Source organism: Haemorhous mexicanus, chromosome 3, assembly GCF_027477595.1.
Source record: "Haemorhous mexicanus isolate bHaeMex1 chromosome 3, bHaeMex1.pri, whole genome shotgun sequence".
Taxonomy (NCBI): domain Eukaryota; kingdom Metazoa; phylum Chordata; class Aves; order Passeriformes; family Fringillidae; genus Haemorhous; species Haemorhous mexicanus.
In genome coordinates, this window is record NC_082343.1 from 26,921,645 (window position 1) to 26,938,477 (window position 16,833).

The window sequence follows — 16,833 nt, forward strand, 5'->3', positions numbered from 1 at the left end:
CCCTCCGCCAGCCTTGCCCTCGAAGCCCTCCAGCCGGGTTCCATCGCCCTCCGTCCCGCCCGCTCCCCGGGACGCCGTCGGGGCCGGAACACGCGAGGGCGGCGGCGGCCCCTGGAGCGCATCCCGCCGGCAGCGCCAGCCCGGGAAGGGCCCCGGCTCCGGGCCGCTCCTCCCGCCGGCTGCCGGGGCCGCAGAGCCGCGCAAGCCCCGCCCGGGCCCCCGCCGGGGGCGGCCCCGCTGCTCAGTGGCCGCCCGGGCCGTCGCTCAGGCGGCCGCGCCGCTCGCCCGGCGATGGTGGGGCGGGCGCCGAGGGGCGCGGGCAGCGCCCACAGCCCGGACGGCGCCCGGCGCGGCGAGCCACGGCCGGCCAGGTCTGACCTCCCTTTCCTTGCCCCCTTCCCTCCCTTCGCGAGCGGGGCCGCGCCCGGGCCGGCCCCCGGCCCTTCCCGGCGGGGTGTCGGTCCCGGCGGCGGGGCGCGGCGGGACAGCCGGCGCGGTGGCCCCCGGGTGACACCGGCGGGAGGCGGGCGGCCGGTGGCGGAGGGTGATGCTGGGTCACATCACCGCGGGGTATCGGGTCATGGCAGGACTCCGGGCTGTCCCCAGGCGGTGTCCCCGCGGCTGGGAACTGGCGTGCCTGAGGTCCCGTAAGGTCCCGTAAGGTTCAGGCTCCTCTCGTCCCGTTGGCGGTGCCACTGCCGCATCCCTACCGTCCCCCCGAATATAGAAGAGAGAGGAGAACACAACTCCCAAACAAACGTGCAAAATCATAATACTTTTGCGATACCTACGCGGCTAGCTTTCAGAATTTCAAGAAATTAAACTGGGACGTAGTGTGGTGTCACACTGCGACTTAAAAATTGCTGTCATCGGGAAAAGGACATTAAATGGTTTTGCGTGCTTTATTCTTGTTTGCTGCACGCATTTGACACTGGACAGCCGAGCAGGCAGCAATGGGCTGGGAGGGGGCAGCCTGGCCCCTGAAATCGGGGTTTGTGGGGGTCTGTGCCCGGGGCTGGAGCAGGCAAGCTCTGACTGACTGCGTCACTTCACGGGAACAACCTCATCAATACCCAAGAAGCAGCAGAAAAAGCATTCCTACATCAGATTTTGAAGGAAGTTTTAAATAGCGCAGGCAACAGTCTGTTTGAGCATAGAATTATGCAAAATGAGTCAAATGGAAAATAAAGTCACCAGTGTTTGGAGGTGAGTAAGGGCCTTGGCCAGCGACAAACCTGAGAATGACTTCCTTGATTCCTACACAGGTCCACTTTGTGTCTCATCATTTCCCTTCTCCAGTCCAATCTTTATGGCACCAAAAATATTTGTAAGTTCTGAGTTTGGGTGAAAAGATGGAAGAAATGGACTTGAAATTCAAGAGGTATGGTCCAAATTCATTTAGGCCAGTAAATATTTCAGGATGGTGAAGGGAATCCACTATGTACTGCGCAAACCCATGCCTTGAAACAGAAGAACTTTCCAAACTTTCTCCAGCAGAGAAGGACATCCAGAACATGCAGACAGAATATGAAGCGTTTAGTTAAACACTGCATTTTGTTAAAAACAGAGGAAAACACTGACAATGTGATAAGGAATATGTAATTTTTTTTTAACACACTTCAAAAAGGTAGAACATTGTTCCCTCCCCCCTGAAATGTATTTTGATAATTTCCAAGCAGACAGCAAAGAAAAGGAAATTATATCAATCCCTTTGGGGAGAATGTGACATTCTGACTTCTTGAAGCCTGGAAAGAGGTTTATAAACTTAAAAATTGAAAAAGACAAATTTAATCTTTCCAGACTTGTCAAACTTGTCTCAATTAATTTTTGATGGCATAATTAGAACTTAAGTCTTTCATGTGCACTTTTTTAGTTTACTTCTCAAAAGATTTAACTTTTTAAGGCTCAGGGGAAGCGGAGGGCTTTGCGGTGGGAACTGGAGCAGGAAGAAGGGGCGGTCTCTGTGTAGGTTTGAGTGCTGATTCAGAGTACTCTGTTAAGCCAAGAGAAGATGAACTCATTTTTATCCTCCCTTGGGGAATCAGACAAGAAACAGGAAGTCATTGATTCTAAGTAAGATCATTCACTCTGCGAGTGTAAACAGTGTGTTATGTGCCTGTAAATATTTCCAGAACCCACTGGCTTGTTGGAAAATACAAAGTAAATTATTACAATCTCTAGCAAAGAACCCACAATAACAAGAGTAATTTTCAATCTTTTTATCCATAATGTTTATGCAGTGGAATATTAATGAGTTTGGACATTGGGAAACTGCTTGGCTGGACACACTGTTCACTGCCAGAAATCCATCTACTGAAATGTTTTGTCTGTTGAAAGAAAAACATTTTTAACTCCACCCTGTAATATTGCACCCTATCAAAAAGTAAAAAATCTTTCATTATTGACCCATTTGTGTTTTCACTGCCACAAACACTGAAGTATCCCACTGTTAACCAGATGTTGGCCTCGTCCATTTCTGTTTTAGGTACCTGCAATTAGTTAAAAATGAAAAACCCAAAATATCCTAAATAGTCTAATAGCATGTTGCCACTCCTCATTACGTAGGAGACCAGAATTCAGATAAATCTGCAGCTGGAACGACTTCTCGCCTCCAAAACAGGAGAAGCTGCTGCTTGGCAGTGCCACCTTCCTCCCTTGAACAGGGGGATTCTGGACAAGCAGAGACCATCATGGATTAGGGACAGGACAACAGTGAGCAGCTTGCTTCCCTGACAGTCCAGGGACTTTTCTGCTTAAAAGGAGAATGGCAAAAAACACCAAGAGGTGTCTTGGTCACCTAGGAGGACTGCAATTGAAATGCTTGTGTTTAGAATGTGGGTGTTGTAGGATCAGCTTAGGAAACTATTTTAATAATGTACTTATATCCTAGTGAGTCCATGGGAATTCCTGAGTGGGAGACTGCTGAAAAAGGATAGTTGTAACCTCAGGCTTAGCAGCTTGAATCCCAGCTTGCAGGACCAAAGGAAGAAAGAGCAAAATATGGAGCAATTATCTTCAGACAAGTGACTGTGGCAAAAAGTTACAAACTTCAGTTTTTCTTTCCTAGTTTTCCTTCTAAATTAGGTATGGAAGGAAAGAAACAAGGAACTTAGGGTATGAGAAAGGAAAGAAGGTTTTGAGCCGGGGTTTTTCACCAGTTTAGTTAAAATGAATTTGAGAGTCACGTGAGACATGGGAATTTAGAAGCGAAATAGAAAATATTACTTTAGCAAAGAAAAGTGAAGGACTTTTTTGAATCTAGCTCATGACTTTGATCTGTCTCGTGGTGCTTTTTCTTTTTTCTTCCTGTTGTCAAAAACAACAGAGAAAATAAATTCATAGGTGTTTGTTCTCCAGCTGAGGGATTTCAGGTGGGCTGCCTCTTCCAATGCAGGGAGGAAGGGAAGGGCTTGAAGCTGGGCTTCTGGAGGCCTGGGATAGTCATGGGAGGGGGGCTCTCTGTGGAGTCACTTATTCATCCATGCTAACTGTGTCAGGACTTGCAGTGTGGAGATCTGTATTAGTCTTAGTCTTCCTGTATCAGCCTCCTTCATCACACTGAAAACAGTGGCCACTTGTCTTTCCTCACCCATGTCCCACTGTTGAGGTGACAAACATGCAATATAACATTATGACTTGTAGTTTTTTCTTTGTTGTGATATTCCAGTGGCCTTCCACTGAATGTTTTTTTTTACATGTTTATTATTTTTGAGATAAATTGGATACTTAGGAGCTATTCAGGCTTTATTTTCAAAGCCAAACCTAAGTGTCCAGAACCCTGCAAAGGCCAGGCCTTTACTTAGCAAGGGAATTTTGGACTGAATGGTTACATTCAGCCATCCACTTACTTTATTAAACTGTCTACAAATACTTGGAATACAACAGAGCCCAGTCCTTCTGCTTACACACAGATGATTTTCTTGGCTTCTCAGACTCAAACCATGATGAGCCAACTCTCATCCTGAATAATTTTTCCAGAAATGCTTGTCCAGAAGGGCACTGAGGCTAATTTCCAGAAGGCATGAGCAGTTAAATGTGGATGAAAGCACAAAGTTGAGACTGAAACATGCCTGAACCAGGATGTCCTGAGATCTGCAACAGCTAATGCAAAAAGATTGCTTTTCACAAGGGGGGTCCATTAGTGACCATTTGCTCACCCACCTTCACATTTGGAATCAGAAACTTCCATCCTGTTAAGGATATTAAATTTAAAGGCAATTTGATTAAGCAACATTTTAAAGGACTTTTAAAAGAGTGGTCTGACAAACATTTAACTTGCATAAAACCAAATGTGCTACTAACTCACAGGCAGTTACATCTATACAACATTTGCTAAGCAAAAGCTCAGTTCCCTGCAAGACTCTCCTAAGAAAGAATAAATGCAGTAACTGAAGATTAAAATGTGAGATGTGTCTCTACTTACCAAGGAAAAATAATTGCAGCCATAGGATAGCTGAAGAAATTAAAATACAATAAACCCAAATATTATCAACACAGATTTCAGAACTTGATAGTTATGATAAGGGCCTCAGAAAACTAACATACTTTTACCATGTTTTATGAAACTGTACTTGTGTAAAATTTGGGGGCATTCTTGAGATTTATATAAAATAGGTTAGTATGCATATTGAAATAAAGTCAGACATAAAATACAGACTGAATTTGACATGGGGATTTTTCCCTTTCTTTTTCCAGCACAAATATGGCTGAACTTTCAGAGCCAGAAGGTACTGTAAACTGGAAGGAAAGATGTTTAACTTTGGAGTCACAGTTAATGAAATTTCGTCTCCAGGCAAGCAAGATCAGAGAACTGTTAGCAGAAAAGGTAGGTCTCATGGGATGAATTTTAATGATGTATAAATGATTTTATTTTATTATGGGGGTCGATCACAAGTCATGGTTTGGAATTACAAGTACTGAGTTTTTTTCAGAAGGGGAAAAATAGCTTTTTACAACAAAATATATGGAAACCATGTATTAATGCTGTGAAAGAATTTTACACATCAGAATTGCTAGCAAGAAATGTTCATTTTCAAGTAAGAGCACACTGGCAACTCTCCTGTAGGAAAAAATATGTATCCAGTAATCACTTAAACAACACTGAATAATATTTAATACATTTATTAAGCATTTGAGATGTGATTTAAGACACAGAAATCATCACAGAGAAAATCCAGAAGTATTATTTTCCCCAGTGTTCTTTAATGTATCATATAATTTACCAGACTTCATTTTCTTGTAAGAAGACATCTGCAACTATGGCTCATCATCTGAGTCTCTGTATCCAAAAAGTCAAAAAGCATTGTAGCATTTAATTTGAATGTTTAAATCTTTATTTTATTTTTCAGTGGAAAACATTTCACTTGGCATATTCAAATATGTGTATCCCAAGAGCCAGTTTTAATTGAGCCCATATCTGAACTATAAACTCCCCCCCATTTTATTTACCTGGTAATATTTTGACAGAACAAGGCAATTAAAAGAGTACAAGAGACAAAAGATCTTAGAGATTTATTGGAACTATGCCATCATTAAGACTCACTTAATTGAATTTCTAATTTAAATGTTTTATTTTAGAAACTCTTCTATGAGCTAAATTTTCCATCAAGTGCTCCCTCTAAAGAAAAATAAAATTCAGATAACCTGATAGTATATAAGCAAAAATACTTTTATTTTTCACATGTACGTTGATTGTTCTTCTTTGTAAATTTATCCATTCTCCCTTTGAAGCCATAAATACATTTGATCTCCACATTTAGTCCTCTGTGAATCATTCCCACTTTACTATGTTTTGGTGGGGGCAAGAGCTAAATAGTATTAAAGCAGGAAGAAGCAGATATTTTTGTATTTACAAAGAACTGTGGATGACAAAGTTCCAGATGTATTCCAGTCCTTTCCTAATAATGCTTAACATTGTTTTCCTTGACAGCTAAATTGAAATTAACAATTGAGAATGTTTCCATGGAGATACCTATCTTAATTCCAAGATCTTACTCAAAGTCCTTTATATCCCTATGTGTCATCTATTATTTTATTGACTGTCCACTAAATCTTGCTCGTCAGAAAGCTTCTCTTATCCTGAATAACAAAATACCACCAAAAACTGCCCCTTCATTGCTCAGTGCCCATTACCAAATGTCTCTTTTGAACAGCAATGAGCCCTCAAGGGATCTCTGCAGATCTGCCCTGATAGCTGCTGGTCACTGTAGGAAGTAACCAATGATGTCCTATTTTTATTCAGCCCTTTTTGTAATTCATGGAGGGACACTTCCTCCTACCCCATGGCTTTTTACTTCCTTGAAACACTTTGCAAAATTCAAATAGTTCTAATAACCAGACCCTCCCTATCTTCAGCCTTGGTGATCCCCTCAAACTTCATTAGCTTTGTAAGCAAACACCTCTCTTTCCAAGGGCCACTTTATCTCTTTCTTTGCCTATAATACTTATCCACATGCACCCTAATTTTGCTGTTACAATTTCTACTAAGTTACTTACTACAGACATCAGACTTACACATCAATAGTTGGTTCAACTATGTCATCCAGTTCTTGACTGAATAAAATGTGGCAATTTATTACTATTCATTTTATCTATTCATGGCCTTATTTGTTCTATGGAGGCACCAACCTCAATTGGAGATGGAAAAAAAAAGGAATAAAGAAATTTAGTATTTTCTGCATTAGACTTATTTTCATTAAGTAGGCATGAAAATTTGCAGCAGTATAAAACAACTTCTAATAAAAAACTTTTCTCATAATAGCAAATTCCACTGAAATTGTATTCTTACAGTTAGTACTCCAAATAGTTCTGCTTCGGCATAACTAAAAATATTGCTGTTAGAAAACAGTGTGGTTGAAAACTCTTATTTTTTTCCTAATCCTGCAATTTTTCTGTATGACAAACTCTTATTGAAGAGGTATTGCAGAATATTAGGTTTGGGAAGAATAACAAACTGTGCAAAAGCCATCCTTTGAAATTTCATTAAAGAATTAAAAAAAATAATTTGAAAACGGAAAACTACCTGTGCCTTTCATTGTAGTTAGCAAAGCTCAGAGATGAGCAAGTTATTGTCATCAGTCTTGGGGGAGAATATCCATCCAAGCCTGGCTGCTGTAACACTCAGCAGATCATGGGATGCTCACACAGTCAGAGCTGTTAGGTCAGGGGTATCTGTTCTGTCTCTTTACCCATCTGGATCACTGCATTTTTGGATGGAAAGTGGCTAAACACTGGACATGACTTTCCTGGCAACCTTCTAGCAGCCATTGCTACCAAGTTTTATGCAGCTGCTGCTGATTGTAGTTTTGGCAACCAAAAAGTTAAGATTCATGAGCAGTACTTCACAACACTATATAAGTTTTAAGAAAGATTTTAGAAATTTGAATGCTTGCTATTTGACCTTCCACTTTGTTCATTTACAGTTTGCATTTACAGGCAAGAAATACCCTCTTAAATTAATAGCAATGTATGCATAATAATATAATTTCAAATATCAACACAAAAACCCCAAACAAACAGAATGAGATGGATAAAACCACAAGTCTTCAGCACTGTGCTCAAAATAAAAAAATTCAAAGGCAAATTCCACTCTCATCTGTGAGAAAGATGACCCCAAAATAAATAGAAAAACTTCAGAACTTACATTACTGCCCTCTTGTTTCAGTTTGCCTTACCTTTCTCAGAAATTTTAGAAAAAACAAAGTGATTAGAGGAGTTACATGAGAGAAACATTTTCTGTTGAAGACCACAGGTCCAACAAGTATTCAGCTGGGAAAATTCGACATAATACTCTCCAGAGCAGAGCATTAACAGACTTCATGAAAAATGATCTTTCTCCTTACTGTGCCACTTTGACTTTTTAATATGAATCTTTCACTCATAAACTGGAATTCAGTTGGGACACAAAGTCTGGTCAGAGCTTAATAAAATTTGATCATAATCATCTGCAAATTTAGACATTTGGCACAATTCAAAAGCAACCATTTTACAAATGGGCAGTAAAATCTTTGCTTGTATTTCTGAGTTGGTTTCATTTGCCAATAACTCAATGGTTATTTTTTCACATGTTTTAATTTTTGAAATGATACCAGCAGCTCTCAGTATAAGTTAAATAAAAGATACCCTCCCACTAGTCTGAAATTGAACTGCGTGGGATTGTTAGTCAAAAATTTGTTTGGGAAATAGTAAAGGGAGTAATGAAGACCCAATTGGTCAGTAGTTGACAGTCATCCTGAGACTAATGACAAAATAATAATGCAGCTGATATCAAGCTTTATAGGTACTTTCTGGATTTGTTACTTGTTATAGAATGAAACACATTGGCAAATGTGTCAGAAATAATTCTCACCCTTACTTTGATGATGAGCACAGGCCTTTATTTGTGGTTTTGTTTACAATCATCTCTACTCCATGAAATGTCTACTGAAACACTGAACAATAGCAGCAGACAGTGTTCCACTTCAAAGCAGCAACAAAATCATAGCAGTGTGGTGTGACAGACGTAAACCCCGTGGGTATTATACTATGTAATTGTTGTAGAAAACAGAGTAAGGATGATACTGTGACAAAAACAGAGAGTCTGTACAGGGAGATAAGAGAAATGGATTGGTGTAATTCTCCAGCCTTCCTCCTCTGCCTGTGTTTGAGAGGTATCTCTGCAAGACGGTATCAAGGAAAGGAGTTTACATCCTGTCACCTCCTGTGTATGACTTGCCAGAAACTGCCATTGGGTTCTTCCTCTTATACTTGTTGTATAATTTAGTCTAGAATCAAATTTAAATAAGGGATGTCTTGAATCTAGCCATTTCCAATAGTTGTGTATGACGTGTGAGCCCATAAATGTATTCGGGCTGAATAACTGACATACTTTTCTTATACACTAGAAATCAAATACCTTTGCAAAGTTATTTTATTTAATAGCACCCCTGCAAATAAGTGAAGAATTAACATGAAAGCTATTGAGTATATTATTCTAACAGAAGTGTTGTGATTCAGGAAAACAAACTATTGACTGTGTTCTCTAAATTTAGGAAGTAGTGATCCTTGAAACTCAGCTGAGGAGTTTGAGAAGTTTGCATTGTAAATGTGTTGCAGCAGTACAGCTACTAGAGCTTTAATTTTTTACTGAACTTGAGGAAAAGAGAGAGAAGCAAGGGAATATACAAGTTTTTCAGAAAACTCATTCCATTCCATGTTGTTTGTTTTTAATATTTTTTCATTTTGCCAAGTAAAGTCTATATTTATAAATCTAACGTGAAAGAAAGAAGCCTTGTTGAAGTTTGAAGCAGAAGCAGCTGCTGTAAGTGGGAGAGGTCTTTACAGGAATTTAAGGAATGATGTTAGAAAGTATCCTAGTAAGCCAAATTTAGGATGGCTGTGAAACTGAGCTTGAAGCAGAAACCTGTATTTTAATGCAGCTCGAGTCTTAGGTATGTGAAGAGTTTACAAAAAAACCCTTTGTTGAGTAAAAAATTACATGTTTCTACTGCAAGTTTAGCTTCCAGCTGGCATTTCAAGTCACAGGAAAAGTTGGTGACCTTCATTCTTTTCCCAGTAAGTGCATTTTTCACCTAGAATATGCATGAAACATAAGGTATAAAGCTGATGTTCTTCCTATCACTAAAAAAATCTTTTTAGTAGGGGAACTACATAGCTGTGTTAAATTCCCACTTGGGCAGCCTCCACTGAATTTCATCAGACCCCATAAGGACTGAATATGGCACTAATCCAAATGCTGTGTTATGGGCTTCCTATGAATGTCTGTCTCCAAGTTTGTTTCCTGCAGTGTTGAGGATCATTATGTTATGCTTTAAGTGGTTTTCAACAAATATAAATGATGATGAGAGAGAATTCTTTTCATGTGTTTGTTGTTTTAACCTTCCACTTGAAGATTCTATGTATACATGCTCAGCTAGCAATGAGTATGTACATCACAAATGTAATATTATTTATGCTTTCTGAACAGATCATGAAAATTGAATGATAATCAATTTTTAGGCTAAGTACTATTTTCAGTATATTCCAAAGCATAAAGCATTTTGGACTTTGTCTTGCAAACCAACAGCTAAATCCGTGTCCCACTGTATTTTTATTCCTTTCACAGTCCTTCACAGTATTTATGGTATGTCATTTGACATTTGAAAATGAAGCAGATGCAGTCTGTTTTGTTATCTCTGGCATGGCAATTTCATGTTTAATGTTTTTGGAGGAAAAGTCAGTAACTCACTGGACTTACACAGTGATTGCCAATATAGAAATTGTAAAAAAGCACAATGAGTATTTCCATTTGCAATCAAAGGATTATGAAGGGTAAAGGGGAGTAGAATACAGTGGAACAAAAATTATTCAGATGAAGGCTATTTTTCAGTATTTAGTTGTCCTTAAAAATTCTTCTCATTGTGAGGAATAATTCAGTTGCAGTTAGGAAGGTACAAATAGGAGAAAGCAGGGAGAGTTAAGGAGAATAAAAGTTTATATGAATAGAGTAGTAGGTTTGTTTACACCTTTTTAATACCTACACAGGTTTCTTATAGTTTCATTATTATCCCTTGTCTGTTATTAAGTTAATGCTATGCCTTTTTAAAATGGTGGAGCTTTTTTTTTTGTTTTGTAGTTTTTGTACATCTTAAAACACCATTCTTTCTAAGGAGGTTGAAAGTGGAAAAAAAAATAGAACTCAGGAAGCAATAAAGTAGTTATTCTTGTAGAGGCGTGGCTGGGTAATGGCATGAAGAGCACAGCCTTTGCTGTGAGGCCAGAGGATTAATATCTCCTTCCTGGTGGTATTCACTTCTCATCCAGCCCACCTATCATGGGGAAGTCAATGGAATTTGTGGAAACTGTGATAATGGGTCCTTAGCCAATCTAATACTTGTTTAGCATTTCACTTATAGGATCTACAAAATTTTGTTCCCCATTTTTGATGGTGAGAACTCTTTTTGTTCATTTAGTTTTCATTTCCCTGGGAGTGTACTTTCCTGCTTTAAATAGCTGTTGTCTTTAAAGTGCAACATGCTGCCTTATACATATTTCTGGAATCTCTTTCTCCTTTACCATGGGTTTCCAAAGTGTCCTATGCACTTGAATGTCATGAATAAATTCAGTTTCAGTCAAGTTTTCTTTTTTGAAAATGTTGGCCATGCGTGGTACCTTTGTTTCACAAGCCATCACCTCTCAGGCAGTGGCACATCCTGTTTCAGGTGGATGCTCATGTTGTAGCTCTAATCAGAAGCCACAGTTCAGGGAGACACAGGTAGCAGAATTTGCTCAATTGCAGTGAGTACAGTGATCAGTACAAAACAAAGCAGATGGACATATTCTTGATATATGTTTGTCTTTTTCATGTTAAGCACTACGTGAGACTTCTTTTTCCTTGCCTGCCAAAGGGCTTTGGTACCTTCTTCCCTGTCACTGAACAATATCTTCACTCCTTTCAAGATTTTGAATGCTCTGATAATGTCTGTGCTAAGAGTAGCCATCTACCTAATTTATGTTTGATTGTGTCTCTACAGTTTAACTATCAGGATAAGATCTGAGTTGGGAAAGATGACTACCAGAAAGAGGAAATTTCCTAGTGTTTTACCAGGCTTAGGAAAGTTCTGTGACTGACACTGGGAGAAGCAGAGTTACTGAGCCTGCATTACATGCAACTCAATTGTCCTTCACTACACTGCCTCCTCAAATCCCACTGCTGAATTTACCTTTTAAAATCTTTATGTTTGCTGGCACCTGTCCTAGACTATGAATTCTGGAAAAGTTCCCTCTCTGGGCTTTTCTGTTTTGTATTTTTAAGTTATATAATTAAAAAAAAAAAAATCATGAATTTTACTACAATGAACTCAACTGAGATGTGAAAGATTGTTTTTTGATATGTACTTTTCACTCATTTAATGACCACCAGAAAACCTTTTGAGATAAATAGTTCTCGATATCATGTTTAAGTATTGAAAAGAACTTGAAAGAAGTAAAATAACTCAGCAGTCTAATCAAGGAGAGCAATAGAAATTTTGAGCCTGTTTTTTTTTTATTTTGGAAACCAAGCAAATAGAGACTCATAATTTTTGGAGGTTTCATTTTGTTCTAAGGAAAGGCTTTTGTGCTAAGCACAGTTCAAAGGAATGAGCTGAATTGCTAAAAAGGAGAAGTAAAGAGGCTTGCAATTAAGAAGTAACTTTTGCCTACCTAGGAGAGCAGTGCCAGGAGTTCTGTAGTTAGAAGAGAACAGGATTGCAGTTCTGCACATGCAGATTGTAAAACTGCTGGTCATCTGCAGAAGTGGCTGTGTGTCTGTTTGTGGTGTGTGCATATGTGTGTGCACACATAGATACAGCTTTGACATCAAAGAATCAAATTGTTTTTACACTTCCTACATTTTTGTGACAAAATAAAAAGGAATTGGTTAGATGGCAAATTTGCAGATGGCAAATTTGCAGATGAATAGTTGACAGTGCTTTGTTCATGAGAAGAATTGTAGCCTTTTACCTGTTAATTGATATTGAAAATGAAGAAGATAGAAGAAGAAAAACCATGGGTGAGTGCTGAAAAGTGGCAGCTTGCAAACTGCCAGTGGTGAGCCTAAGCTGTGTTGCAGTAGTCATGACCTAGGCGAGCATTCAGGTGAGATCTAAAGGAAATATAAAGATGTAGTTTTCTGAATTTAACCCAGGTGAGTAATTCTTTGTCTGAATTTTTTTTCATGTAGGAAATAATAACAAACCATACAATTTTATATACAATATGTGCTTGGTCTCTAAGTAGCCTTAGGAACATTTGAACCCCATTGAGACTTAGCCTTTAGCCTTAGCCCTTTTGGGGAGATCTGTGACAAAAAAGATTAGGTTCAGAAAGCAATTCTTCATTTTGAGGACTGAGTAATACTTTTATAGGCTTCATATTGTTCTAGGGAAAAGCTATTGTGCCAAAATACCAATTTTCACTAAAGGCATATTTAATTTTATAAATGAAGGTGGGTCTGAAGTATCATTTCCTAGATTGTATAACAAAATGGATTTCTGCTAATAAGTTGTATGCAAAGCTGTTCAATTAAAGATAAGTCTCTCTAATTATTGTATTCCCTTTGGGATAAAAAAAATCAGTCAATAAAGAACAAAGTATTCTTCCCCAAGGCATGTGCTCATTCCTTCTTTACAAATTATCTTCTTGTTTATTTTTCCTATGAAATGTTAGTATATGTATTTTACATCTCTTTTCTTTAGGTGTTTTGTCTATATGGCTTAATTAGGTCATATTTAAAGTTTGTTGTAGCTCATAAAGATCTACCATTGCCCTTACAGAGAATACATAATACATTGAAGAGAAATGTCAAGGCAGAAAGAATAATGTTGGAAAATATGGATGGAACATGCCTTGTCAGGTTTTTAATAAATGAGTTACAGGACTAGGAGGAATATTACTGTATTTTCCTAAGCTAAACCACTAGAAGAGAGAGCTTTTTGTAAAAAGAGTAAGTCATGCTTCTAGAACAGTTTTACCATTGCTTTTAACTAAAAAATATGTGCAAGGCTTTATATGATTTGGCACAGCATATTATAAAACATGAAAACTGGTTGTCATCAAAGCCATTGAGAAGCAGATTACTTGCTTTTAAGAAGTACTAGCTTTTCTTCTGAAAATGCATAAATTTGTTGAAATATTTGGTCTAAACATAGAAATAAAGAATAAAAAGGGGAAATCTTGGTTAGATGAAGTAGCTGGCAGGCATAGTCTTCAAACCATTTATAAATTCACCAAGCATCACACACACACAAAAAAAAAAACCCAGATCTTTTGTCTTCATAGCTTCTATTAGAAGGTGCTTCTAAAATCTTTTTTACTCAATGTGAAAAATGAGTGTCTTCTAGTTGCCAGCCTGTGTGTATTCATCACCTGTTTATATCTGCTGGCACCTTTGAAAGACAGTTGGAGATGTGTTTATCCCTCAACTGCTTTTTCTTTACTTTTAGAAGCAATGATATACCCATGTCTCTGGTTTTGGTAAGTCCTATATGGTATGAGGACTGGTAGTTCATTATATCTAAAAATGGGCAGATTTACTGCTTCTTTTTTTTTTTTTTTTTAATGGGGAACATTATTTTTCAGCCACAGATAGTTTAGGCTTTTTTTTCAGATGATGAAGATTTGAAAAGTTGAAGTGCAAAGAAAACACCAGACTCTAAACATACCATTCTCAAATCACCACAAGTTCTGCATTTCATCAACAAACTGTTCAGAAACATTAGGTTTTAACTCATTTTTCCTTTTTAAAAACATTGACCTATTATCAACATGTTTGGAAAGGCATACAGAGAAGTGATGCTTTTCTTTTTGTTCATAATTGGTTGTATTTTTTCCTATATGTATTTCAAAAAGCCTATGTGATACAACTACATTGTTTATAATATTAAAAACTAGGAGACACTATATTATGCACTTATAATGTAAATTTCAAACATGAATGGGATAAATTATGTTAAATATTGACTTGGGTAAAAAATAGGAGTTTGTTCCTACACATAACAAACATTTTTCAGATTTCAAAAAGAAACTAATTAGAACAGTTTTCATTTTTAAAATAAAATGTTCCCTTTAAAATTGTTAAATAGCTATTTCAAATAACAGGAAAGTTCTCATTTTAATGCTGTAATTTCTCTCTAATACACACTACAGGAATAATGATCTCTACATATATGTACAGAAATGAAAGTATATATACACACACACACATATATATAGAAGGAGTATATATATACACATAGTATATGTATATGTACACCTACTATGTACATATAGTATGTATATATAGTATACAAATATGTATGTATACTATATATATAAACATATTATATGTACATATCCTATATATGTGTATTTACTTTGTATATATACAAAGTATATATAGGCATAGAAAAGGTGTATTTTTTAAGTTTGTGAGTGATGGCTTTTGAGTTCATACCCTTTGCTAATTTCATGTAATATGTGCTCTACTCAAATGAAAATTTCTTTACTTGCACAAAAATATATATGTTCAACATTTCTGAATACAGGCAAGAAACTTCCAGGTGACCCTTGAAAAGGAGTCACTTTATGATTTGCCTTTGTATTGTACAAAATTCCCAGTGACTGTGTGTTGTACTTCAATGTCCAGACCCCCAAGGCAATACACCTCTGTTTTTATTGCTGCCATGTTTCTTCAAAGCATTCACTGTTTATTCACATGTGGCCTTTCTCTGTTCATTGTTTGAACAAAAATAGCTCAATTTGATGAGTGTCAGATGTAGAGTAGTTATTTCCTTACTTAGTTTAAAACCAAATCTGTTTCTAACAATAGAAACTGTTTTCTATAATTCAGTAATTGATGCAGCATGCACTCATCTGTTTTCTGGAAATTGTAAGAGAATTTTTCATTTAAAGACAGAAGGAGAAAGTGCAGGTTAAAATAGCATCTGCTCTTCTGTACCTGTGTTCTTTAGTCAATATGCATCTATATTTTGTATATTTAAGACTGTAAAATAAAAACCAGTATAGATTATGACAGGACATCTCTGAATTCTTACTGAATTTGCACCAATCCAATGTGGGTAACAAGAACAATTCCTTACAAGAGGTATGTTGAACTGGGGCATTATTTCAACTTACCTTATTTAGGACATGATAGAAAATTGAGCTTAAACATATCTCACATGCCAAATGTTATCAATAATGTGATGGCCCTCCATATTTCTCCTGGGAAGCCAACTTTATGTCAGCTGATCCTTAACAGACTGTAGTTCATTCGAGCACCTAACAGCTGATACAAAACATTTTGATCCAGTGATACTGGCAATTTGCTGAGGTGTATACAGAAAGAAGTTGGTGGGACAGAGGTCTGGTTCAACAGATCTTTCTTTTTTTCAAATGGAATTCTTTATAAAGTCAGAGTTGGTTGTCAGTATTCAGGATGCTGCCACAGGTGAGAGTTCTGTGTCTGACATTTGCCTCTGATCATGGATATGGCTGCTGTTACCTGCCACATCCATCCTCAGGTTAAGGATCTTTTAAGAATTTTTATTTGAGAATCTTAAGCTATCAATGCATGGTGTGAAATGGCCTTCATAGTCTTTGGGTACAGAGGATTTAGCATTGTATTTTATTCTTGATGAGTTCAAAACATGACTTGATTTAAACCATTAGCTATTCAACCAGGCTTGTATTTCCTCTTTCTCTCAGTAATGCTGTGACCACTGTTGAGAAACTTGTCACTCGCTTAAGAAGAAGGTTTAAGGTTAGGTTTTGTTTCTGAAGAAAAATTCTTCCCTTAGAAATTGTTCCAATCTTTTGCCCAACAAGTTTGATAGCCTTCAGAGTATTCTAAGGTAGTAATTTTTTCTGTTGAACTTTACAGGCTTATAAACAAGCAAGGCTGTCAGAGTATAGATTTAAATCTAATTTTTCAGGAAAACCATCTGGTGATTATTTATGCAAATGCCAAAACCATATTTTTTAAGTTTCATTATTGTTACAGTATTATTTATATAAACTCTAAATAATGGGAAAATCAGGACTCACTCAGTAATTATTATGTGTAGCACCAAGACTATTGAAACACTGGCATATTTAATTTTAAGATAACTGCTCATGTTTGGTAACCATGATACTTGATTGGTGATTTGCACCAATCCAGTGTGGGCGACCAGAACAATTCCTTGCAAGAGGTTGAACTGGGGCATTCAGCATGTTGATCTGCTGAATAACATAGATTGATTTTTTTCTAATATGAGTCTCCTAAAAGAAACTGAAGACCCTTTAGAAATTTTGCAAATAATATCTCACATATAGTTGTTGCCAGTTAGCTGACTG

The 16,833-nt window shown here is 37.6% G+C and overlaps 1 protein-coding gene across 3 annotated transcripts in view; it reads left to right on the forward strand.

The window, feature by feature from the left end:
• The first annotated feature begins 291 nt into the window (after positions 1-291).
• PLEKHH2 (pleckstrin homology, MyTH4 and FERM domain containing H2) overlaps positions 292-16,833 on the forward strand; it is a 55,352-nt gene continuing 38,810 nt past the window's right edge. For 2 of the 3 annotated variants that reach the window (XM_059841169.1, XM_059841170.1), the window contains exons 1-3: positions 307-371; positions 1,266-1,381; positions 4,696-4,825. In XM_059841169.1, coding sequence (XP_059697152.1) covers positions 1,353-1,381; positions 4,696-4,825 — 159 coding nt within the window. In that variant the 5' untranslated portion in view covers positions 307-371; positions 1,266-1,352. Of the gene's footprint in view, positions 372-1,265; positions 1,382-4,695; positions 4,826-16,833 lie in introns of all 3 variants that reach the window. The other variant, XM_059841167.1, reaches the window with a different exon arrangement.